The following is a 26929-nucleotide window of genomic DNA, read 5'->3' on the forward strand; positions in this document are numbered from 1 at the left end:
TGTTATTCAGGGGTGGCCACACCGCGTCTTGAGTAGCCGATCGCGTCTAATGTTGAAAAAATTTGTCAACATACCTCAAAAAATTGCCTCGAATCAGTTTCATGCAAGGTTTTGGGGTGTTTTCAACTCTTACGACTGAAAATTAGGCAGGACTTGAATCAGAATTGTATGATTTAAATAAATCCTAAATAAATAATGAAGCATTTACTCTGTGCACAATTATATATTCCAATTAGCAAATTAAATGGAAAATAGAAAATTATGGTGATTACATTAATAAGAATGCGCCCAAAGAAACGAGATCATTGGCAGCGGCGGAAATTTTTGTTTACATGCGTGTAGTTATCTGCATATTCAGTACTCATTTTTTTTTTTAATGGGATAATATAATAAATTATAACAAAAAGTATATAACCATTCGAGCAATCATAAAATAAATAATCCTATATTCCTTTTTTTCATATGTCCATTCCATCAGTGTTTGAGGACGAGGTGTTGATCGCATCGGCATACAATTGATCAATTTTTAGTATATTGAGTTATATTATGTACAATAAAAGTAAAAAATTAAATGTATTAGACATGTTCATTTACCGATCAGTCGAACGGGAGATATTTTAACGTTTCTAGTCGATCGCGGTCGCAATGGGTTTTTATAATCTGGCAACAGTGAAATTGGCGGCAGACGTGTCCTCAAATTAGTTTTCCACTGTGTTTCGTGTTTCAGAGTTTGGTGGCGACAAACGTGTCCTCAAATTGGTTTTTTGACTGTGTTGCGTTGTTTCAGCAGTTTCTGGGTTTGGTAGTTTGAAGGCTCGTTCCTAGTTCTGCAGTGATAACTTATTTAGAACAGAGAATCCAATCTATCAGTCATGAGGTCTCCCATAGTTAGCACATTGTTATCAATACTGTTTTGCGTGAATTCTGTTGTATCGGGAAGATCAAAAGTAATCTCGATTACAGCTGAAAATTGGCGAGAGACATTGGAAGGCGAATGGATGCTAAAATTGTAAGAAAATATCACTGCTTTTAATGTTCTGTACTGAACACAGTTGAATATAAATATCTATTCTACTGTAATAGGTACCGGTACCGTACCCTACTCTAATTTGTTACATTTCTACACCTTCAGGCCTTCGCCTTTCTGCGCCTTTATACAGTTATACGGTACCTTTTTCAGTAAAAAAACATGTTGATTTTTTATTTGTCTGATTGTATTCTGGTAACTTAAATCCTGTGATCTTCTTAACGTCTTACGTTCCCTTAAAACCTTACAACTGTGCAAAACTGTATGCTTATCCTAACTCGAACCTGAGGTTAAGTTAAGTAAAGAAGAATAAAATTTTTTAAATATTTTAATTTACATTTGCATAAAAGTGATTATTACATCTGGGTGAAATTTTTCATTACTTTTTTACTTATTTTTGATGCTTGTATATAGTACTTATAAGAACCTTATAATCACATGAGGTAATTTCCTATGATATCTGTGCATAAATCGCCATTTGTGCTGATAGTTGAGTCAAAATGGCGCGGCGGTGTTGCTCATTGTGCTAAGCGTTAGGAATACGCTCACCACCGCATCTCTGATTACTCTGCGTGGGTTTGCATCCCATGCTTGCATTCGGGGATAGATATGTGCGAGTGGAATGCTGGACTCCTAGCCGCCGTAGGGTGGTTCACGTAACCACTGGTCGGTTATGGCTTCCTCCGCCATCAAGTCCATGCTTCTGAGAACGAATAACCAACTAAATCCCTTACTCGACATGGAATGATAACCGGACGAGAGGCCGGATATGTATATCCTTAATGAATTTTTGAACCAAAATCATAATAAAAATGTGTGGGTTCAAGGGAGGAATAAACATTGCATTGTAAACTTGAATTGTGATAAACTTCTCCAAAAACCTAACTTTGGAAAATTTTGTTCAGTTTTGAAGCAGTTAAGTCAGGGGTTCTCAGACTTTGTTGGCCGCAGGCCAAAATTAGAATCGGAGGGATGTTCGCAGGCCGGATGAGTGTAGCGCCCGAAAGTGCATAGCGGTTTAGCTGGGATTTAGTGGATTCACCACTGTTGCCAAAAAATGTCTGTTTACGGAGTCTAGTTTTCGTTTGTGTTTTGATATCTCCAACATTTCTTTTATGGTTGACAACTAAATTACTGCCCTATGTGATCCTAACACCGGTGCGTATAAATGAGATACGGCTTCATTTGAATTGTTTCAATGCTTAAACTGTACACACTAGAACGCAAACAAAATCTGTTGAACAATATTTTACCTGACCTCGGTAGGCGTTTTTAAATCGTTACGCGGGCCGTATTTGACGCACAGGCTGTGGTTTGGAAATCCCTGCTTTAAATGATCTTAATTGATTGAATGATTACCGTGAGCTTGAATTGAGAGGCCAAGTTCAGATTTCAGAAGTTATTGTAATATACCTGCAGTGTGATCTGAGGCATTGTGTCTCACAAATATGACAATGAGAAGTCTGTGTTTATCTTTATAAACAAACCCTAGAAATTGCAAACAAGCTCTGTAGGTTCTTTAAGCCTTCATTTTACATCTAAGTTGCGTCAATATACAGATATTATATTGAACTGTATTCTTCTGAACTTTCAGAAAGTGTTTTTACCCATCAACCTGGTTTTGATTTCTCATCCAAATGCAGTCTGTATAAATACAAAACAAAAATGATTTTATGCCTTGTTTCGTGATATTTTTATTATTATTTACTTTTATTCATTTTTGTTACTTTTTTCAGTTATGCACCATGGTGTCCTGCATGTAGATCAATGGAAGAAGATTATAAGCAGTTTGCTGACTGGAGTGATGATTTAAACATAAAAGTGGGAGAAATAAATATCAATGAAGAAGCTGGTTTGTATAATTTTTATATCAAAACTTTATATCTATTCAAAACCATTCATTTGGATATGAAATTCAGTCACATACATTCATGGTCATTATGGTCAAATTATTGTATTGTATTACTGTGTTTTTTATGAGGGAGTGCCGTACATGTACCACATTTATTGAATTTCAACCCCTAAGTCTGAATAATTAGAAGAATACATCCTTACAATTTGGCATTACGTCATCTTTACAAATGACATAGCCACAATACAGTTGTGTCGATTTTCATTTTATGAGAAAATTACTATATTCGAACATCACAAGATTTGGTCATCTACCCCATGTTCAAGTCCATATATGGTATTGTTTGTTCATACTTGTTTTAGAAAACAGATAAATAGCCTTTGGAATAATGAGTTGAAGCTTGCTTTCTTGAAAATTTGAATTGATCCTGATTTATTTTGATAAGGAGTATTATTCCATATCTCACACACCTACAAATAACATTAGATATGAAGCAGCAACAAATTTTTTACAAATATTGCTCGCACAGGAATTCTGTATATATAAGATGGATCAAAAGTAGGCCTACAATTTAATAATAGAAACTGTAACCTTATTGTTGGGCAACCCTGTATATGCATAAGGTATATATGTAATATTTTTGTGACACGTTTCTCGGTGTTATAAGTATACATCATATTTTTTTCAAATCATATTAAATTTGAATTTTATTTTATTTAGGCTTAAGTGGGAGATTCATTGTAACTGCATTGCCAAGTATCTACCAGTAAGTTCTAATATTTGAATCGTATTTATTTCATTAATTAAAACATCTTATCAATTTATTCATCTAAAAATGAAACTATTACCTGTCGTCGCCAGCGATGAACAAGCAGCGTTTAATAGATAAATAAAAATTTCTGATATATACCAGAATCATTTTTGTTAGGATATAGATTCATTGTTCAATATGACTATTTTGTATCACATAGCACATAATTATAATATCAATATGACACACTAAGAGGGAGTATGATAGGCTTATGCTGCAAATTTGGAAATTAATAGACCTGCATGACCTAATAGACCTATATCTACTTGAAATTGGAAGGAATACTATTATTATATTGGATTAATGTAAATAGAGTTAAATTTATTTTTTTGGTAGTCCCCGTGGAAATAATCAAAAACTGTAGAAACTTCAAAATTATGTTTCGAGTGCAGATGGGCACTTATACTTTTGTATAACATGAAGTTTTACTATACCTTTCATCTTTAAAGTGCTAAGGATGGAGAATATCGTCGCTATGTCAGTAGCAGGGATGCAAACTCTTTACACCGATATATTGAAGATAAAATATGGAGAGGTACTGAACCAGTAGCATGGTACAGGCATCCTGATTCAATACCGTAAGTTCATAGATCTTTCTCAATACTTACTGTTATCAATGTGAATTCTATACAACCAAGTGCATCCCATTTTAAATCCATCCATGTGGTCACGCATCCCGGGCTGACAGGAAATTTGGACTCTTTAAAAAGCCTGAATGCTCAAACTTTGACTCAGACTCGAGAAAACCACAAACCCTTTCCTGAAGCGTCCAATCATTATACACAACATTATAGTAGTTCCTTTATAGCAGTGCTCCTCAACCTTTTTCAGTTAACGACCCACTTTTATTGCCATTTTTTTTCTGTGCGACTCACATTGAGATGTTAATATATGAGAAAATAAACAATGTATTCCCATGCAATTTACTATTAAAGCGAAACTTGATCTTGCATATTGGATATTATCAGATTAAGTCTGATAAGTTCAACGCATAATTCTAATTGTTACATTGTTTCATAATTGCCACGTAATGATAATACTACAATTTCCAGATCTAATCGAATACTGTATGTAACATTTGATACTTCGCGGCTCACCTTGAATAACTTTGTGGGTCGCAACCCACTGGTTCGGAAGCACTGCCTCATAGGATGCAGTTGCTAAGTTTATTTGCTTTTTCCACTTGAATCAGATTTTTTCATTTTTACAGGATGACATTGATGTCTGGACTTTTTCGAACTTCAGTGATTATGAAAGTGAGTTTTTGTAAGAAATTTCTAAGTCTGATTTTGGTTAACAAGTCTAGTACTGTTCATAAGAGTTTTTGAAAATGAATATTTTTTTTGAATCATTTGAACAAAAAAACAATTGTAGACACAAAAATCATAATTCTTAGAAAACTATGTCCATGTGTGTTCATTCTGATTTTCTTCAATCAAACTACCCGTTGGCCTCATGTCCTAATATGGGTAAGAATTAATAGTCTAAATTGCATATTCATTTTGATGTTGTTTCGTCATAAAAATAACCAGAAAAATCTGTTACATCAATATTGTCATTTAGTTGACTAGTGCTATGACCAACAGTGTACTGGAAGAGGGTGATAGGCTGTCATAAATTATTAACTGGCTCTAAGGCAGTTTTTCGATTTTAACATCCTTAAATGTTTTCGAAATTCCACAAATTGATTCTATTTTTTCCTTATCTGAAATTTGAATGAGGAACCTATCAGCTGATTTGATCTGGTGCCATCAGAAACACGTCAATGAATATTCATCAATTTGTTTACCACAGAATTTCCACGAAACTTTAACTGAAACGTATGGATTTTCAACCACAGCATCATATGTTATTTTCGCTCTTGCCACCATTGCAACGGGTCTACTTCTCGGATTGGTAAATTATTTTCTTGTACTTGATCAAAAAAGTGTTCTAAATCATATCATTCTCTGTAATTGATGTTTGATCATATGATGTTTTGTGAATTATTTTGTACTCGTATTATATACTCCTATTTTGTAGTGATTCTTTATGTGCATTGCTTTATTATTCAGACATTTCTGGAAGATGGCTGTATACTATAACTAACAGTGATACTATGACTACCAGTATTATCAATACGAATCACAAAGTATTTTATGTCGAAAGTTTTTATCCAATAGCTTCAGTTATATGCTATTTGAATATGGTTTCTGTGGCCCGCTTTACGTTTGCTCAGAGATGAGTCTTCTTCGCTTCTGAGTAACTGCATGTGAGCTTGCTTTGAGGTTGGATCAAAAAAAATTATATTGCTCATGGGCAATGGGTACAATAATGTGACTCCAGGTTAATTTGAACTGCTGTTTTGCTATGGATGTATGAGAATGTTGAGTATTTTTTAATCATGTCACGTTCTTTTCAATTTCAGATCATGGTATTCATTATTGATTGTGTGTCGCCACCTAGGCCAAGAGGTAGGTGTTAGCTATGTGTTGCTTTATAATATAGCGATGATTTCTGTAGATACTGGCTTATGACTTGAAGCAAGAAATTATCTCGTGCTCTGATATGTCTAATTGAACAAACACAATATTTGTTGCTTTTGGTTTTGTTGGGTATCGGTTACTCTAAGTACTATTTCAGTGGTTTTCAAAAGGGGGGGGGGGCACGCCCACAAGGGGGGGCGTAGACAATTTTTTGACGGGACGTGAAGCTAATTAAAAATAATAATATTCCTCAGATTCGATCTTGCCTGCTTTATTTGGGAGAAATTATTTTTTTGGGGGATATTTACGTTCCATTCACGTATTTTTTTGTATGAAACATACTTTTGCCTCACTATCTGTTTTTGTAGCTTAATGTTAGCTAGTCATTTTATAGGTGGAGCGTAGGATAGATCATTTATATTGCATTTGAAGGTGATAGAGTTTAAAAAAATAAATTATTCATTTACTAGACTCATCATCATTGCCTTCAAACCTTGATTAGTTGAAAGTGGAATTGTCTCCCACATTGCCGTTTTATACTTTTTCCGGTACTCACTACGTATGCGCACCAAGATGTCGCATAACCTGAACCCTAACCTGAGTTCAGGTTGTGCGCCGTCTTGGTGCGCATACTTCAGGAGGTCCATTTTTCCACATTTTATTCGCATTAACCGGTATCCACTGTTTCACCTCAATCAAAATTGTACCACCATATGTATCCTCCGCTGATGTTTTTTGGAAACTTTTGCAATACATGATTGTAATTTTTTGTGTCCTATATTTGTGTATTGCTTTCTTGTAATTTCTTTTGCTTTATTTCTTAAATATTCCTGTATGCATTCTATCATTTATTCGATATTAAATCTTTTTTTTTTCAACAAAGCACCTCCAGTTACTCCGAGAACCAAGGATGAAATAGGGGCCGGTGATGTCGCTGATAAAGAATCTGCAGATGAAGGTGGGAAGAGTACGGGAAGAGAATCTCTATCTGGAAGTGAAAGAGAAGATTCACAAAGAGCGGAAAAAGATAGGAAGAGTGATGCTAGTGAGGGAGAAGAGGAAGGAAAACACTCAAGAGCTTCATCTCAAAGTTCTTCGAGAACTTCTCAGGAATGGGAGCAAGTGCACGGGTAGGTGAAATTATATCAAAATCGTAGTACAGTATGGTGAATTTCATTTACAACACACTTTCATAATATTTAGAAAGCATCAAGGGTCGCATTGTGGTACAGTATAGTGCAGGGCTGAGCAATTATTTTTGGTATCGGGGCACATTGAATATTCAAAATGCAGTGGCGGACTAAGTAGAGTCAATTGCGCATTTTTATTGTATTTTATTACATATTTTAATACGTACTATATATACCGTAAGTAAGTATATAAATAAGTATTATATCTATTGTACTTTGTTAGAATTTTATTCAAAGCGCATTTAATAAAACTAGTTTAAAACATAAATCTGGCGATTTCGAGACAATACATTGGATCAGAGAAGCGGAACGCTTGCATAACAATGCCGAATTTTGTCATTAATGATGGAAAGTGAGTAACAATGCGGAATTAGGAGTTAGGACCATGCCTTTGGTGGCCAAACATCGTGATTCATATAACTTTGCTGTCATCATAGCATTTTTAAGGTGAACAAGGTTCGCGGTAATTTTAATGCATTGGAAGGCGTTGCGAGCTTGAAAGTCTGCTCTAAAATACCACAGCTATCTGCGGATTTAAAAGTGTGAGATATACTTTATATGCTATATCTATTTTTGCGATACGGATATGTTTAAAATGCATTGACACGGGCACATTGAAATGTCTTGTTGTTTTCATCCTAACCCGCGGCTGCTTTGATAAAATATAAGCATTACAATTCTGAAATACCACCGCATTCCTCCTACATTAAAATGTGAGGTAACGTGCCAGATTATTACTTAAAAATCGATTGAGTTTATCTTACATTAATTATCTTATAAACCAGGCCCCGTCGGTAGTTTTAGAATTGACCAAAAGGTATGTCGCGCCCACGGAAGCTACGCAATTAAAAATCTGGCAGAAATGTTTTAGTTTCCATTTTCACAAAAGCGTTTTTATTCTGTCGCGAGCCATTCGAATCATAACTTGTTTCTGTTCAATTTTTATCATTTTATATTGCCGCTCTAAATCTAGATTTACCGTAGGTTGCTTGCAGATTCACTCCTTTATTTATCTTTAGTATCTCGTCGCCAATGATTATATAATAACTCGTTTTTTCCAATGGTTTCACAGTTCCGTATACAAGACATATATATGTTGAGAAAAATTTGTGACTTGAGGAGAATAATCCCTGACGTAAAGGTGTTTACGTTCTAAATAACACCTCGAGATGACGAAAACAATCGGCGATTTAATTATAGGAAATTTAGTCGAATGTATTATCGACTTTTTCATTGTCCTAAAAATTCTTTTGTTCGCAATCAAAGTATATTTTATAGGTAAATAAAAAAAAGTGTCTAAATTTAGAAACTTGCTCATGGGCCGAATAAAACGTTGCTGCGGGCCGGATGTGGCCCGCGAGCCGCAACTTGCCCAGGCCTGGTATAGTGGACTTACATTTACAACCCAAATTTCATAACATTTAGAAAGCATCAAGGGTTGAGCACTGTGCCTTGTCTAACAAAGGTTCTACTCTCTACTAGAGATGTACCGATGTATCGGTATCGACAATATCGGCCATTTTTCCGGTATCCGCCATGTATCGGTATCGGTTAGATTAAGGCCGATATTTCCAATATATTTCCCTTTATGATATGGCCCAGAATGTTTTAAAAAATTAAATGGAATACTACTTTTTAATTTATTTTTTGTCTGGAGAGATCGTGAGCTATGAGCCATACATGTCCCCCCCGCGAGAGAATAGGATTCACATGTTTTTAGCTATTTATCAGCCAAACTAGCTCAACTAATTTGACTATTTTCGTTGTCAAATTTTTATATTGACATTTTTAATATTACATAGTAATAATGAAGAAATATATTACCACAGCACATAACAAAAAGCAACTAGTTGCCCAGTTTCAAATCATACAGTGGATTGGTGGAATTGGGGTCCTTATCAACGGCACATAGACTTTTGGCACGGGTATAAATTCTGACTGTTTGTCTTCAAGTACGAGTGTCATTTAGTCCGTTGACATCGATAAACTAAATTCCGACACAATTATTCCTCTACGCAGGTATTAATTTTATTTTTGTTTAACTACACAATTACTTTATAGATATATATATATTGACATGACCGCCTAGCCCTAGACTGTCTCAAAATATATGATAGCAATTGTAAAATATTATAAAATAGTAAAGTAAAAAAACATCCTCGACGGTTATAGGTAGGCCTTTTTTGTCGGTGCTGATTGGTATTCTTTCATGTTGGCTTTGACTTATTGCGTCGACGATTTCGATTAGCCATGAAATAAAATATTTGTAAAATGCTTTTAATTTGAACGTAGGACGGCGGCGCTAGAATGTGTGGGTGATATTCGATATTCTTTTAAACAAGAATAACGATATTCGAAGACGCGATATTAACATTAAATTCAAATTGGACATCCTGGCATATGAGTTTTCTAATTGAACACCGAGATTACTAGCGTTACTGTACAATGTATCTTAATCAGTTAAAGCAGTCACCAAACATTAATTTCATATTATGTGATATATCTTTTTTGTTCGATCTGAAATAATGTGTACTGAGAACAACGCTCAAAGACCATTGCTTTACCCGTCGACCCTACAAAGCACTTTAATTAAGTAATAATTACATAGTATCGGTATCGGTAATATCGGCCTTTTTGTAGTATAGGAGTATCGGTATCGGCGTTTTTAGCTGGTATCGGATCGGTATCGGCGACAAAAGTGGTATCGGTACATCTCTACTCTCTACAACAGTTAAAAGATGATTTATATTTGTACAATAGGTATTGATTGGGTACATATAAGCAGCTGAAGACTAGCGTTATACCCGGTGATTCGAAAGTTATATATTACATTTACATAGGGTGTGTCATGTTAATGTGACATATGAATCTTATTGCTAAATTCTTTTTGTTGAAATGATTCTTGTCAGGAAAAAATTGGTTTCCTCAGTAGATAACATGACAATCAATTTCAAATTTTCTGTAATTAAAGGATGAAAGAAATTACTAGGAGGCTATTACTTTTAATTTTCAAATATTTTTCAACAAAACTTTAATGTTTCATTTTAAGTAAATGGGAAATTTTTATTCTGAATTCACTGACCACATCCTTACTATTATTTGTCCACCAATCTTTTTAGAAAAGTCCGCGCTCTCGAGCCATACCAATATGTGACCTTCTTGTTAATATATTTTAGCATTTCTCTCTTGTTTGCCTTTACAAGTTGATTTAATTATGTTAGGCATCCTGAAGTGTTTCACTGCTCCATAATCAGGAATGTTTCTTAGCGTTTTCCTTCATCTGAAAATGCCATTTTTAAGTTTTAAATTTTGTGTGTTCGGTGCATAATTTCAGCTTGAATAACAATAAACTAATTGATACTGATCGTGATCATTATTCAGATCTCTAGGAAATCTGTCCGTGCTTTACTAATTATAAATATGATCTTTAGTGTATTAATCACGTTTAAATCTGAAAACTGAATTGTACACAGGGCTGAAGCAGAGGACGCTGAAAATGAACTTTCTGTCGAAAGAAATATATCAGCAGATAAAGAGGAAGGCCAAGGAGAAGTCAGGAAAAGAAATGTCAAATCTGACGAGACAAAAGAAGAATAGCATCAGTTTAAATTCTTCTACCTACACGGTACTATAATTTCGAGCCATATCTAATGTTTGTTTTTAAAAAACTTCTAAACATGAGCTGTGAATGCGGGTTTCTGAATACATTGTGTCCGAGTAGATCAATTTGAACCGAATGTTGAAAGTTGTTTTAAAGTTATTTCATTTCCACAATTTTTTAGTTTGTTTTGTATTGAATCTATAAACTACACAGACAAAATTATCATTTTGGCTTACTGTAGAAAATGTATAAGTATTACGGTGAAAGCAAATTAACATAGATAATTTCACGTTCTTAAGAATGTCAACATATTTTTTATTGGTTTATTTTACATTATATATTTGCCAGCCTGTTTATTGAATAAGTTGTTATAAAATTTTTGGTCTATTTCATATAATCGACGCATTCTAATATTCAAAATATTGTTCTTGCCAAAGTATAAGTCATTCATCAAATGCACCAAAAATTATAAATAAAATTATCACAGAAGCTTTTCGTTGATTGCAAGTTTTGTCAAGACCAAAAATTAAAAATTCAACCTCTGTACTGTAATATTCCTTCTTGCTCATTTATTCCTGAAACTTAACAATCATCTACATTTTCTTAAAATTTCATCGTGAAAGATTAGTATTTGGTGGCTAAGCATAGTTATGCATTCAAATTCTGGACCAAATTTCAAATATTTTGAATTGCAGACTTATATATACACCATTTTTCATACGCTCATTTTTCTGAAACATGAAAACGCCTAATCGAAGGGCCAAGTGACAATAAAGACATTTTATTAGCATTGCATCAAGTGCCGATTATTGTTTTGATGTGCTATGCTACTGACCAAAATTTATAGCTATTATTGAACAGTACTTAAAGATTTTCTTACTCTGTGCAATTAACCACAGTCTGTATTGTTTGGCTTTTCTACTTTGAGTTGAAACAATTTTTTTCTTAAGAAATGATCTGTATCAAAATATTTCTGTTAAAAAAGTCATGACTAATTTGAAAAGACAGAAACATCATTGTGTGTACCTTTGTATTCCATCATTATACTCTAATATTTGATTGGCTGCTCGAGGGAAATGTAGAACAATATATTAGGTTGTTAATTCAAATATGCAAGCGGTTGAATCCTACAAATAATGTTTGTTGCAAAACACATCCAATCACCTGATGCTTATCCTATTTTCAATAAGGCCTTTTTGAAATATAGTGCAAATCGCTACCAATGAACATTTAAAATGTCGATGTAACACCCATTCTTTTTCATGCATATATAACAATATATGATCTATTTATTATGTAGTATTACATTGGTAGTATCCCTGTGGTCTTATCTATCTGAGTACTAGAAAATTTCATTTATTTTACGTTCTATTATATCTGCTTTTATTCGTTTTGTTTGCTGATATTTTGGAAGCACATGTTTCTGTTTTTATTTCATTTTGGTTCGTTTTTTTTTCGTTGCCGTTTATGATTTTCCTTGTGGAGTAGTCTTGGCCTTCGCTTATTTGCCATGTATGTGGCAAAAGTGTAATACGATTATTAAAGTTTACTTGTAACTAAGTATGCAACTGTATCTATATTCACACATACACCTTGCCTGAAACATCGAAAAAGACATTGAACGATAACATTGAAATTTCAGATGCGAAATATGGTCTGGCCTAGTGCCAAAAGATGGATTGGTTTGAAGTACCAAACTGCCGTGCATGTTAATTTCGGTGCAGTGTAATATTTTGTTCGTTAAATACATTTCAGAAACGCTTTCAAATTTTTGTAAGTATGTTGTGTCCGTCTACGAAGAGAACTTTCGTGGCCGGGCTGGGAATGTTTGCTTCCTTGATACATCTGTTGACCGATTCTTAGTTAAATTAGGATTTACATGTTTATTCCGGGGGAGAGGAAACCGGAAAAGATGACTTTTGGCGAACCACGGCCTCTCGTCCGGTTTCCCGTCCATGTCGGGCTTTGGATTAGTTAGCCAGTTAGGAATGTTTTTGAAGTTTAGTATAAGGAGCATCGTTATCAGAAACTCGCCCTGGGCAGCAGAAAAGTTCGACGCGCGCCTGAATCAACTGGATTAGTCGTATAGGCAGCGCGACAGGCGTTTTTTGGGGGGCTGTGATAGCGCAAAATTTGTTTAAACAGCCAATTTTATTCCATAGATATATTTCCAAAAATACAACGTCAGATGGAACGTGTAGCGCTCAGCACTCGGGTTCCTAAATGAGGTAGCGAAAGAATGATAGACTTTTATTTCAAGTTTTGAATGCCGACAGGGCGATACTCCGATAGTAGAGCTGGCAATTTCAGGGAAAACACTTTAACCGTTTACCAGGTAAAATTAACCGGTTAACCGCAGCGTGACGTCAGGCGTATTAATTTTAACTTTTTACGTCCAATGTTTGTAAAGCATTTTTGCGTGATCTTATCCCGGTATCGCTCAAAATTATTCACAAATCGAGATATTTCGTGATCGCTCTGCTGCAAGAGATATGCAGCGTGCTTTGGATAACTTCCAGTTATCCAGTACAACCCGATTCCGTTGTTAAATCTCATTTTTATTACAGTTTTTTCGGTGCTCGATGTGCAAATTCTCCTTTGAGATATCATAAAGAAAAACAGCATTAACTGCGCATTTGTTGGATGACATTGAATATACGATTTTGCAATGAAATCGTGAATAATATATTTTGACCGAAAACTGATTCGGAATTTATCATTGTCAAATTTTCATAATCAGCAATCTTGGTACTTCAATTATTTTTCACATTCATTGGGTCCCTACCAAAACAAGTCGTGTAAACGTTTGGGGAAATGACCTTCGGTTGAAGGAATGTATTTATCACCATGTAAATAGTTCCCGCCCATGCAGTAACATCAGCAGTCGTCTCAACAAAATGAATCGGGAACTAACGTCGTAAAATTTGCGCACATTTTTACACAATGCAACCAATTAATCGCTCACATTTTTTGTTTCCTACTGTCCGGTATCAATGATTGCAAAAACTTGTTTGCACAGAACGGCACATATAATGTGTTAATGCAAGCTTGCAAAAACGTTTGATCGCTATTATGCGAGTTTGGTAAGAGGTGAATGAAAGGTATAATACCACATTGTTAACTTAATAGTTACCGTTCGGATACACACAGTTTGCATCTATAGCCTACAGCCCTACAATGAACACAAATGGGGAAATATTGACTATGGTAATAATTTGGGTTGCGACTAAGAAACAAGTTTTATCAATAACTTACTACAGAAAATAGTCATATGTCTGAATTGCGTTAAAAAAATATGGCTTCAATGAAAAAAATTAAGGAAATCACCTCGACCGTTGGCGAAGAGAAAAAAAAAAAGACGGCGGCAATACGAAATTTGGCTCTAAATCTATTCGAATAAATTACTATTCGATTAGAAATGCCCAACCCTAGCTGCGACATCAAGAAATGTTTTTTCCGTATTGGTGCTGAATAAATATCAGCGGTTCCAGAATTAACTATATGTATATATACTGTATATGTGTATTCCAATGCTAGGAATAAATATTATGATGTCATTATGTAAGAATTAAATGCAATCTTGAAGTAAAGTGAAATGCAAAATCTATTATTAATTCATAAATATTGAAAATTGAGTTGATTTGAATATTAAAAATGTAAATATTCGTTAAGCATAGAAAAAAAATCAAGAAATGCAACAACGGAGATGTAATTTTCACACCAGCAAGTTGGATGAAAAAAAGCAAAATTGTTGCTCTCAGCAATTAGAATTTTTCTTTAATTTTCCGATCATTTAAGTTTAATTAGAATATTGGATGTCGCTGTTTCATAACCAGATTTGGTTCTTCACGACTTCCGAAATCGTGTGTTCAACTTCTTCTCGTAATTTTGTATGCTATCGGTTTCTATTTATTGAATGGGAAAGATAAACTTTGCAAAGACTACGTATATTTTGATCCTAACAATGTAATTTATTCGAAGCATTTTATTGAAAATAACTTAATTTTCTTTCTGCTCGATAGCAAGCAAATTAACTGCGTTCCATATTCGATATGTGATCATGGCTATTTGTTTGTCTGCCTCTGTCTTTTGTTCCGGTGTTGGAGTGTCAATGCCATACAGAACAGTATCGATGCTAGGAAAGGATCCACTATCTCCGCCTGTCGATACAGAACCAGAGACATGCCTGAAACAATGATAAATTATTTTAAATTCGTATTGTCGACAACAAAAGAAGTATATTGCGATTCTCTCTTCTTGTCTGAATGTCGTTCACGAGTGAAGCGCTCTAAGTTTATCTGTTCTGATCCGTGCATTGCTGCTGGGAATTGCAAATGTTTAAACCTTTTGTGTGGCTTTGCAGCACACGGAATCTTGTGACGGTTTTACAGACTTGGCACTTTTATACTTGACACAGCACCGCTGCAATATATTGTGATAATTTTCACTTAACACAAAATAAAATAATTCGTTTTTAGTTTTGATTTTATCAAAGAATATTCGTTTGAGCCTACTATAAGTATAATAAGTACATTACCAATATTATCAATGGGAACATGTGATCTTCAGTGTGTCCATTGGTGTAGAGAAAAAATGATTCCTTTTCATAAATAAATTTAAAGCTAAGCACTTACTTATAGGTAATGCTCCCATGAAGTCCTGCGGGTTCGATGAAGCTTCTCTCAAACAATCGTAATCTGCTGTTCACAGCTGCAATATCAACAATGCTGAGAAATGGAAGTATATATAAACTTAATATTAAAATAAATTAAATTCTTGTGATCTTCATATTTACAGTTATATCTTGTATTGTTTGAAGAAGTTAGACCATGATCTAACGAAAGCTCACAAATATACTTACTATTTCGTTGAAAGAGATCATGTTATTTTTACCTATATATAATGTGTTTTCTGACCTGTACGCTTGCAATTATTTGTATAAATATTTTTAACGTGAGCATGTTGAGTGAAATCATTGAAAGATTATTTGACAGAAATCTAACCATACTGCATCGAACATTACGAAAAAAACGCAAAAAATTCAATTTATCAAACTCGAAATCATAAATCATTTATTAATTTGTTCGGTTATAATGTATTACACATGTGACCCTTTTTATGTAGTCTATTATTACAACTGGTCGGATAGAATCACCAATAGAAACTCGAGAATCAAAATATTCGTTTTAATTATATTCACGATTCAGCCAAGTGCGTTCAACTACCTTTTACCGTTAGTTTAAATATATATAAGTAACTAACTTAGTGCGGTCCAATGTATTTTCTATGTAGTTCATAAAAATATCTACAGCAGCCTTCAACGCATCCCCAGCCTCTTTCAAGTAATCTGAAAATAAATCAATGTCAATCAAATGGGATTTTCAAGGACAGAGTATAGTATTTCTGCGTTTAATCATTCTAAAAAGAATAGACTACATATATAATGGTTCTCCAGTTTGTGACAGCACCCAGTGCTTATCATTGTAGATCTTTGCTCAACTGTTTTTTTTTAAACTATCAATCTATATGATACCGGAAAAAATGAAGGTTTTCTACATATCCATTTAACATTTTTGCACAGCTATGTTTTCCAAATGATGAGATCTGGACAATCGCATTGCTCAGTTTCATGCACACACTTCTAAAATTTATACAAATTTTATGACAACATTTTGAAAACTTTAGTTGAGTATTCTAAAGCAAATAATGATATTATCAACTCATTAATATCGCTTAAAATAGCTGCAATTTTCTATCCAGTCCACTCTACGTATTTTCACTATTAGTTGGGGGATTCGGACTTTGAACAAAGGTGAATAAAAACAAGTCTTACCGATTTGATTGGCTGTATATTGTCCAGAATACGTGGTTGCAGTCGCTACAATTTGGTTTTGGACGTATGTTGCCATACGTTGTGGGGCAAACGGTATGATTAAAGAATCAGCGACCATTAGAAGAGCACTTCCTGCAACTTTGCATACTATATCGTGACTGTAAAACCCGGGATCAACGAATCTAAAAATTTATAAAATGTTTGTTTAATAGAAGCATTGAAACGGTTTAGCTCAGAGTCAGAGGTGTGCAACAGGCGGCCCGTTGGAAACAACCCGGCCCGCCGAGCCATTTAGCGTGCCCCTTGTCAACACCCAGATTTTCCCCATGAAGCATAGAATCCGAAGCCGACAGTTTATGTTTGAAAAGTCGCTCACGTGGGTAAAATACATATACAAATGCGGCTGCGTTACATATACTGTGGCTGCGTTAAATCTTTAGCCATTTTCCGGGTTTCCTTATTACTGCAAAGATAATCAATAGCCGCATTCTCTTCTCTTGCCTATCCCTCGTGGTAAAACTGAATTTTGAGTATATATCCCGGCCAGATGTCAAAAGTTGTTTATATAGCCCACCGATGAAACATGTTGCACACCCCTGGTTCAGCGTCTTTTTATGGTCAACTCATTGAGAGGAAAGTTGACCTAATCATATGGAGAAACGCGACTGTCGCCCGGTTACCATTCATATCGGTTCAGTTGTGTGGATTTGCTTTGCATTACTTTACATTGAACCAGAGCAGAACACAATGCACCCAGCATCCCCAATATGTTTTCACCTTTCCTGTACATTACCATTACGTTGATGATGGGACTCATGGCATGAACCCGTGTTTTTTTTAGACATTAGTAGCAGAAAATGACTAGCGTTGTATTTGTCGTAGTGACATATATACATTTCGTGAAATATGGGAAACCGTCGTCGATAAGTTCGATAGAAAAGAGAACCTCTTCTAAAAAATCACACCCCTGGCTACTACACATAATAACGGTAGGAATGTTTATATATATGGCGCTCCAGAAGAATGTGTAACAATATGGAGGTAACTAATTTTGTTCGCCTATTTTACATCATGTTGTGTAAAGGGACGGAAACCTATGGGCAGGGGGTATATTCAGTTGGCTATAACACAGACAGTCTACGAGTTCGTAATAGAACTTAAACAAGGTAAATCGGAATAAAATTATGGGCTAACCCTAACCTTGTGTGCACACTACGGTAGTTCATATATATATATCATTATATCACCTTACCTATCGACGTAATCAAACGTGTCATATGCTGTGTGATAGGCAGGATATATACTTAGCTGGTAACGTGGGTTGTTAGGCTGCAAAAAGTGAATCAAGTATTATATACGATCACAAGATAGACTAAAGGTGCGGTTTTCAAACGGTGGGGCGCGGCCCACAAGGGGGTGTAGAAAACTTTTTGAGGGAGCGTGAAGCTAAATAAAAATAATTGTTAGATTTGATCTTGCCCGCCTTATTTTGAATATTTACATTCCATCCACGTAGTTTCAACGAGTTGTTTTTGAGGTAGGGCGCGAGACTTGGCAAATTTTAAAATGGAGACGCGGCTTAAGAAGTTTGAGAACCACTACTATATATATACCAATTTATTCAGTCGCCCAATACTTTTGTTATATTTCCAGCGGTAGAAAAAAAATGATTCTCATATTATAAGGCGTACAGTTAAATGGGAAATTCTCACACACAGATTTGAGCAAATTGTATTCAAACGTTTTAAATCACATGCTATATATATGTATTTTGAGAAAACAACTCACATCGCCTCTGTATGAAAGATCGGCAGACGTTACACCCAACGCGTGATAGAAGTAAACGAAATCAGAACCGGAATATAGACGACGTACTCTGAATAAGAAGAGAGATTTTTCAATGTCTGAAATTTTACTTTTAAATAAGTACATTGGTTTACAATTCATGTCCACTAAGCAATGTTTGGTCGAAATACTAGACATGGCGCCAATAAGTAATAAATCATGCTCAAATTTTTAATCGCAAGTAAAAAATGAATCCCAATTCCTAAAACTGTGTATCAGTAGAAATGTTTATAAATTCCATCATTAAAAACTGCATGTCTAGCGTAGCTTTGGAGGTACCAAAGGTCTGTGCTCTATTGGGAATCGATATAAGTCCCTTGTTACAGAGCAAATTTGTTTGAACAAACAAATATGAATTAATAAATTGTTGTGACTTATGATGTCATTTGGCCATTGGGATATAATCAATTAAAACTATAATATTGTTTAGACCAGTACAATCGAATGTCATACTTACAAAGGTCGGCTCTCATCGGAAGGATCGGGATAATATTCTTTCCAAGTATCAAAAACTGTTTTGCTTCCGTCGTGTGGATCTGGTACCTGAAAATATATTGTTGTCTGTTTAACGCTGTCACCTTGTGAAGACTATGTTTCGCAATATTTCACTTTCAATATAGTTGTGGGACGTCTCATTATGCATCTTATTTCGAAAAATGATGAACGCATCATGTTTTGGCATTAGGTCAACGACCAGCCGATTATATGTCACAATTAAGCATTGTTTTTTAATAGAAAACAACCGTTTCATATGCGGGATTTGTTTAGTTTTGAGCCACGTTTTTTTTATTTCTATTTACTGAGATACATATGTTTGCGCTGAAAAACTGCACGGGACCGAGTGTGGCGTAATTTGACTTCATATTTGCTCGTCAAACACAATTGCACAATGCCACTTGCTCGGCGCAACTGCAGAAAGAAACGTGTTTGGGCATGTCTACGGTGCCCGAGGCCGAGCGAGTCATCATATCTTGTTACAATATTCTAAGTTCTTTAGGGAGTTCCCCTCAATTTATCGAAAATTGTCTACCAAAGATACTCCAAAAAGTTGATTCAGAATAAATACGACAAAAACAACTTTTTTCGAACAAATTTCTATTTACAATTCATGTGCGTTACCATTTTAGCGGCATCAGGAAACAGATTCGACGTGAGCGGACTCCCCCTTGCGTGGAACGTATCGTTGCCAAACACTGCAATATCAACATTGATATAAATTATAGATCTTTCTTGCAATAGATTTGCTTTCTCCTGTGCCCATTCCACCGAACCGATCAGTCCAAACTCTTCTGCTCCCCAACTTCCGAATACCATAGTTCTGAAAATAATGTTGTTTTAATTAGCATCAGATTTTCCTGTCGTTAAAAGTGATAGGAATATTCAATAACATATTTCAATATGGGAATTAAACTATCATATGAGAGCTGTTGAAGTTATATCTTCGAGAAATCGTGTTTTGTTTAAAACGAAGTTAAAGTACGAATCGTTTTGTAAAATAGTTTTTGTTTCATGCGAGGTGTGAGTGTTTTCGTTAGAACAAAATTCGATTTTTCCTTAATTACTGAACACTCATTCAAACGCTGTGATTCGGGAAAAAGAGTGGAGGTTATTACTTCAATATATAATTATTTTGTGTAGGCCCTCCCTTATACCCCAAATTTTGTTCATTTTGAAAAAACATCTCCAACCGGTTCCAATTAAGTGTCTATATATTTGAGAAATTCTGTTTTTTCCTTATCTTTTCTCAACATATCAATGCAATACGTAGGGAGATAGAAATACGATGGTATTGTGGATCAAACTGTGCAAAAATTGGATAACCTGACTGGGTCGGCATCAAGTCATTTAAAATTTAAACAACACTGCATGATTATTTGGAGGAAGAAGATGCAATCTATGACGATATTCATGATAATAATGAGCTTTTCACGCCATATCAAACGTGTGCATTCGTAAACAAACAAATCATCCAACGCAATTACGCAACCCCACTGCATGTTACCGGCCGGTATTCGTGTTTTGTCAGTGTACTTTTATGTTTTGTGTATTCAAGATAGGGTAACGTGTTGTCACAGAAATTATAAGAACACATGCTCCCCGCAAACATAACATTGTCAAATGTTTGTAATATTTAAGTAAATTTACTTAATGTTAGTACTTCGTAGTACACTGTCAACATATTGACATAATTGTTTATCTAATCTTATCTAATTCTGACGCTTTGACAACACTACCACATGAACCCTTTTTCACCAAAGAAATTTCATTTATAATTTTGCTACAAATTTTATGACAAGTTTTGTCAATCCTATTCTATGTCACAGACTTGTTCCCTAAAACGATCAAGTTGTCCACGCAAATCCGAACTGATATTTTTATTATTGTAAATCGCCTCAGAAAAGTTAAACATATTTTTATTTCGCTACGAATTTTTTATATATTTTTTTCAGATATGTGTTGCCATGGAAAATAGCCAAGCGTACGACGGGAGAAAAAATATTTGTGCTATATTGTACCTTCAATCATTAACATTATGCTATTTACGATTAAACAGTTGAAAAAAATAAGTTGATGCTCCAAAATATTGAAGACTTGAAAATGTTCAGAGTGTCGCATTTCTCACATCACTAAACGTTTAAAAATTTGAAGACTGATATTTTCAAAAATTTCTGAAACGATTTATACAAATTTTTGACTTTTCTATATAACATTCGCTTCACCCCCGATTCAAAGAAAAAGAAAGAAAGTTTGTTTTACGTAAGCCCTATCTGTCAAACGAACAAAATTGCCAAATCATCGTTACATGCATTATAAAGTAAATTTACACAACTCAATGAATTTTTGAATTTATGAGTAGACATAGTCAGCGAATATGTCTCCACGCATTCTTGATGGGTGAGAAAATAGCGCACTGGTCAACATTGGGGGCGCTCCAGAAGTGTGTGTACCAATATGGGGGTAACTAATTCTGTTTCATACTTTACATCAAGTTGTTTAAAGGTTAAAGGGATTGAAACCTATGGGCAGGGGGTATATTCACTTGGATAACACAGACAGTCCCCGAACTCGTACTAAAACTAAAATAAGGAAATTTGGAATAAAATTATGGCCTAGCCCCAACCTGGTACGCACATACTACGGGAGTATCACATTGGGGAGGTTTTAATTGTGATCATTATTTTAACACTTCAACGTGGGGCATTATGTAGTCAATTCAAATTGTAACTTCCAACTGTTTCACACTAAAAATATTTACACTCGTTCTCTTTAACAACATTATACCATTCTCTAACAGAAGAATGCCATGGAACAGGCATGTCTTCTATAATCTATGTACAAAAGATTGCGGATTGATTAAATTGCGAATGAGTGTTTTGATTTAATCAAATCTTTGATATCAAGTATATAGAATAAGATTCAAAACTAGAGCTGTACCGTTTTGGCCTCCATCCTTGTTTCAACATAGTACCAAGAACTCTTGTTATTTCCAGCATGCAAGCAGTGCCAGAACTGGGATCCACAGCTCCATACACCCAGGAGTCTCTATGGTTGCCATACATCACCCAGTCATCTGGTTCTGTCGAACCTCGGATTTTGCCTACACGACAGGACATTTTAGTTAAAGAAAACATAGAAGTCACGAAGAAATATTAATATCCACGCGATGTATTTTATACTTACCTATTACATTCTGACTCTCAACATATTTATATTCATTGTATACTTCTAGTTTTATATCTCCGCCGTCCATAAACCCTGGTCCGATATTTAGCACTTTGTTGTTGAGGCCGGTAATCCAACCTTCCTTGACAGGTGCAAGGTTAGCCAACAACCTATTATTGATAATATATAAGCGGGGTTAGTAACGTGATATACATATACAGCCAAAAATATGCATATATCGCCAACTAAATCATATAACGTATATTTATATGAGTTGGCGGTATATACATATTCTTGTCGGTATATGTACGGCACTTTACCAACCTTATCGTAATATATTAAAGTTTAAACCATAACAATCTAAACGCTTTGTTACTCTTCATTACGGATGCACCATAACTTTCAAACCGATCAAACAATACGAAATTATCAGTTACTGACTTGATAAGTTTTTCCGCATCTTCATACGCAATAGGCTGAAGAGGCAGTACAGGAAAATACGGATTTTCATCTACTGGAATTCTGTAGGCCGATTTTAGAGACGGATAAAGCGGTGTGGACGGATCACCAGACGCACTCAATGTTGAACCTCGTTGAACTCCAGACGGGGGCAAACTGAAATCATCCGGATATCCTAGAAATAGTAATACAGAATAATTTGATTTATTTTTCCGATTTTTGTATTGGTATGATTGGAATTCAAGATGTGGCAAAGTTCTGTCTATCATCAGCAGACATGCTCCTCATATTTGGATAAAAACTGTCATTTCCCGTTAGGACTCATTCACAATGTCAATGAGATCATAATTGGATAAGTTTCCAACTATTAAAGACGTCAACATCTTTCAATTACAAAGTCAACGGCGTTATCGATTCAAACATGTCCATTTAAAACAAAATTTGGGATACGACACCAAAACCATCACATCCAATTGATCGAACACATCGATACTCCTAATGCATATACCGTGTATTATACAGTTAGTATTTAACTTAACTTATTAGGTATTTTTTTCTGTAATATGCAATCCATTACTAGTATTTGTTCAAAATACCTTCATCTCCGTCTAATACGTAATTTTCTGGATCAGAGTAAACCAACACTCCACGAACGCCATATGGTTTGGCATTTACGGTCCTTGCCCCTCTACCAACACCCCCATATTTTGTTAGCAGTATTGTGCCGTTCAAGTTCACTCCTTGGCTTTCAAGATATTCCAGATCGTCCTGACTACCGAAGTTGCCATATACAAGTTTTCCCTGAATATTTAAAATTGCGGTATAATAACAGAAATCCACATATTTAGATCGTAGCTGACTATCATATCTGTGCTTCCTTTTTTATATGAAAGGCACCATATTCTTCAGAGCATAATATGGTATCTGAAAGACATGATCTGGCCATGGCTATATGCGTTTCAAAAGCTTGGCCCCGGAATTCACCTCGTTGTACATTATTATCTGGCATCGGAGTGGAGAAAATTTCGTCAGTTGATGTTTTTTATGAACTTTACATTTCATAGTCAAAGTCAACTTACAAGATAGATAAAGACACAATATGCGCATCTGGCAATCCAATGACATATTTAATTTATTTAATGCAAAGGTGACGAGTCGGGTATAACTTTACGGTTTGTTGATGTCTAGGCCGAGGTCTTTGTTTGAAAAAAAAAACGCTTTTCTAGTTCATGAACTGTATTCAAATGTAAAGCTGTTACTCCTGCTATCTATTTTAACTGCGTTTATTTGTGTCATTTTATCAGGAATAATTGCCGCCGTATTTGCTAAAGGGATTTTACGACAAATCAAACAACAGACGCGCATCTGTGCGCATCAAGATTGAGTACCGGCACTGAATACGCCCAAGCATCGACCCAGAGCATGTTTAAACCATGTTCTAAAATTTCTATTTGCCAAGTTAAATCGAAACATCTAGCCGATTTTAGAGGATCCGGTCGAACGCCGGAAAACGTGTGTTTTCATGAGTCTGGGGGTCTAAAAAACGTTTCAAGCTACGAAAAAACAGAAAAATGCTTTTATTTTTGTACATTTCAAAAAGGGGGGTTTCCGACCCCCAAACCACCCTCTGGCTTCTATTTTATTACGTACTTGAACGGTTCCAGGTGGGCCGAACGCATTATAATACTGCACTATTGATTCGGGATATTTCATGTAGTCATCGTATACGTCCTCAGTCGTTCTTGTCGTCATGTTGACGGATCCATCTGCGTTATAAACCGTAGCTATGTTTTTCTTGGTCGGATCATCCGAGGGAAAACTCATCAGAAATTCACGTGTAACAATTTCAGATTCATCTAGGTATTCTTTCCATTTGTCGTCAATGTATTTTGCCAAAGCTTCGTCTTCTGGTGTGGTTGCCATGTGTGGTTTTTCAGCCAGATATCTATGTTTAAAATGACGGTTGAATAAATGTTGAGATTTCGTTAGGATCTTTTGTACAAAGCCCCCGCCAAAACAACACTCCGGCCACCACTCAAAATAAAAATGAATAATTATCCAGTTAGGGCGAGGGCTAGGTATGCAGATCTCGTACAAAATGCCCTTTCGTTATTCGGTGAAAATACAGTAAAACCCCGAATTCTTTTCTAATGATATGCGCATAATCATGATAGTGCAGTGATACTATTATGTATGTGTACTCGATGCATTTCGATTGATAACTAAAACTGTAAAAATCCCTGAGAGTAATAAAGTACTGTAACAGAGGTGTCGTTAAATACCGGTTTCAACAACACGACCAGGGGGAAATCCAGGCTGAAATGAATTGCACTAACAAAACACTTTTGGCGTATCATATCTTGGTAAGAAGCGGTAATCTTTACGGCACCGTACAAATATGAATGTATCTCGCCTGACCTCAGTTATAATAGGATTTTATTAAAATTGAATTATCAGGTCATTTTAGGAACTAAATCTGAGTTTTGATTTCAGTTCTATTAGAACGCGCAACGAAATTTATGTTTGTTCGTATAATACTTACTGTAGATTACTTCTAATATTTTCCCTCGTCACCTCTTCTAGATATTTCAAAATAGTACTTTCGTCCAAATCTTGAAGTTGTTTCTCAACGTTCGGGACCCATTTTGGAATGGGGTCAGACGTATGGGAAAACCAGCCAATTATTACTCCTAATCCTATACATACTGCGCCAACACATGCGCTTAAAACTATGAGGTTTCTTGTTCCTGCTTGCATCGTTTCTCCTAACGAAAACATTAAAATATATTATCTTGTATTCATAAAAGTTCTATTCAAAACTGTATACCATGTACTATCTTCCTCTAACACGCTGAAGAACATACCATTCGTAAATGTGAAACATTCCGATCTTTCAAATTCGACATACACCAAAATCAAAATTTAGCATTTTATCTATTTTAACAGAATATTAACGACAGGTAAAAATTTAAAATGGTGGATAGTAAATTTTTATTTATCTTAGAAATAAAATAAATTGAATCAAAAAGCAAACCATTAGACAGCACTTTTTTGATTACCTAAAATCACCGTCACAAAATTAACACGCATATAATGTATAATATTTCAACCATATACTGCCATCAACTCATTTATAATCACTTCAGCGTATTTTTCGCTTTTTAACTTCGATTTGGACTGTTTCTTTTTATTCCTATCAACCTTCGTTGTCTATGCAGTAAAGACAAAAGTTGGCGCTCCAGAAGTGTGTGTGTACCAATATAGAGGTAACTAATTTTGTTCACCTATTTTACATCAAGTGGTGTGAAGGGACTGAAAACTATGGGCAGGGGGTATATCCACTTGGCTACCACAGACAGTTCCCGAACTCGTAATAGAACTAAAATAAGAAAAATCTGAATAAAATTATGGCCTAACCCTAACCTGGTACAAACACTCCGGAAGTACCAAAAAGTTGACTGAAATGCTACGACCGTTACACGACAAAGGATAGATAGCGTTATAATGTGCAAACAACGCATTGTAAATGTTTCTGGTAAACATCGATCACTAACTGGGGTTCAAACAGTGACATTATGAATTCTTTTCGTCCGTTTTGTTACAACTGCGAATCACCACAAGCTTTTATTTGTATTCGTCCTTTTATTTTCACCAACTAATTCGTATAAACGTTTACTTGGGGTCTGTGTTAATATTGTCAGATTTTTCAACTTCTTCATCTTTTGTGCAATTGAACGATTTTTAGAAATCCAAGTTTCTCTTGATCAAAAGTAATAAACAAATTATACAAAAAGCAATTTTCAGAACGTGCAATAAAGCATTTTTGTAGTTTATCCGAAATTTTGTGTTTTTAAATCGATATATATTTTAATTTGATAAAATTGAATCGAACAGTTCATACCAGAATCGTCAGAGTGCTCCATCAACAAATTTGTGAACATAAGTTTGAACTTTGGAAAATCATATATATCAGACTAATCTTTATTGGTGGCGGTTCGCGCTTTTCTAACAAAGAGGTTTTGCTCCGGTGAATCAGTTCTGGCCTAACTATTTCCTAATGCAGAATTCATTTTGGATTGGGTATCAGGTATGTTATATAATTTTATTTGTTCATTACACCAGATCACGAGGTTCATATGAAACTCACTGACGCAAATAATTGTATGGACGCAGTAAAAAAAGA

General features: G+C 35.1%; 3 protein-coding genes and 1 long non-coding RNA gene across 4 annotated transcripts in view; 1 reads left to right on the forward strand and 3 right to left on the reverse strand.

The window, feature by feature from the left end:
• LOC120336373 (fibropellin-1-like) overlaps window positions 1-26929 on the reverse strand; it is a 276545-nt gene that overhangs the window by 136766 nt on the left and 112850 nt on the right. The window lies entirely within an intron of this gene.
• On the forward strand, window positions 709-12714 carry LOC144411901 (thioredoxin-related transmembrane protein 1-like). Its single transcript, XM_078109602.1, has 9 exons — window positions 709-1009; window positions 2764-2879; window positions 3600-3645; window positions 4140-4268; window positions 4901-4946; window positions 5485-5586; window positions 6098-6143; window positions 7039-7285; window positions 10819-12714. The coding sequence occupies exons 1-9, from the start codon at window positions 873-875 to the stop codon at window positions 10940-10942; spliced, it is 993 nt and encodes a 330-aa protein (XP_077965728.1). The 5' UTR covers window positions 709-872; the 3' UTR covers window positions 10943-12714.
• LOC144431285 (uncharacterized) lies at window positions 14239-15966 on the reverse strand. The gene is made up of 3 exons (XR_013479907.1): window positions 15950-15966; window positions 15581-15673; window positions 14239-15132 (listed from the first exon to the last, which is right to left on the reverse strand). It is a non-coding gene; the product is annotated as an uncharacterized LOC144431285 (long non-coding RNA).
• On the reverse strand, window positions 16181-25506 carry LOC144431287 (aminopeptidase NAALADL1-like). The gene is made up of 12 exons (XM_078119204.1): window positions 25289-25506; window positions 24397-24691; window positions 23343-23547; window positions 22729-22921; window positions 22306-22457; window positions 22060-22222; window positions 19744-19942; window positions 19082-19167; window positions 18568-18655; window positions 18032-18108; window positions 16780-16961; window positions 16181-16293 (listed from the first exon to the last, which is right to left on the reverse strand). The coding sequence occupies exons 1-12, from the start codon at window positions 25501-25503 to the stop codon at window positions 16181-16183; spliced, it is 1968 nt and encodes a 655-aa protein (XP_077975330.1). The 5' UTR covers window positions 25504-25506.

The sequence above is a fragment of the Styela clava genome, chromosome 2 (genome assembly GCF_964204865.1).
Source record: "Styela clava chromosome 2, kaStyClav1.hap1.2, whole genome shotgun sequence".
NCBI lineage: Eukaryota > Metazoa > Chordata > Ascidiacea > Stolidobranchia > Styelidae > Styela > Styela clava.

Excerpts from the sequence above, each read along its gene's own strand:
- LOC144411901 (XM_078109602.1), top strand. The coding sequence starts at position 873 with ATGAGGTCTCCCATAGTTAGCACATTGTTATCAATACTGTTTTGCGTG. Across the intron at positions 4,269-4,900 it reads AGGCATCCTGATTCAATACC|GATGACATTGATGTCTGGAC; the intron begins GTAAGTTCATAG and ends TCATTTTTACAG. Across the intron at positions 7,286-10,818 it reads GAATGGGAGCAAGTGCACGG|GGCTGAAGCAGAGGACGCTG; the intron begins GTAGGTGAAATT and ends AATTGTACACAG.
- LOC144431287 (XM_078119204.1), bottom strand. The coding sequence starts at position 25,503 with ATGCAAGCAGGAACAAGAAACCTCATAGTTTTAAGCGCATGTGTTGGC. Across the intron at positions 19,943-22,059 it reads CAAGGATGGAGGCCAAAACG|AACTATGGTATTCGGAAGTT; the intron begins GTACAGCTCTAG and ends CATTATTTTCAG. Across the intron at positions 18,109-18,567 it reads ATCTTTCATACAGAGGCGAT|CCTAACAACCCACGTTACCA; the intron begins GTGAGTTGTTTT and ends CACTTTTTGCAG.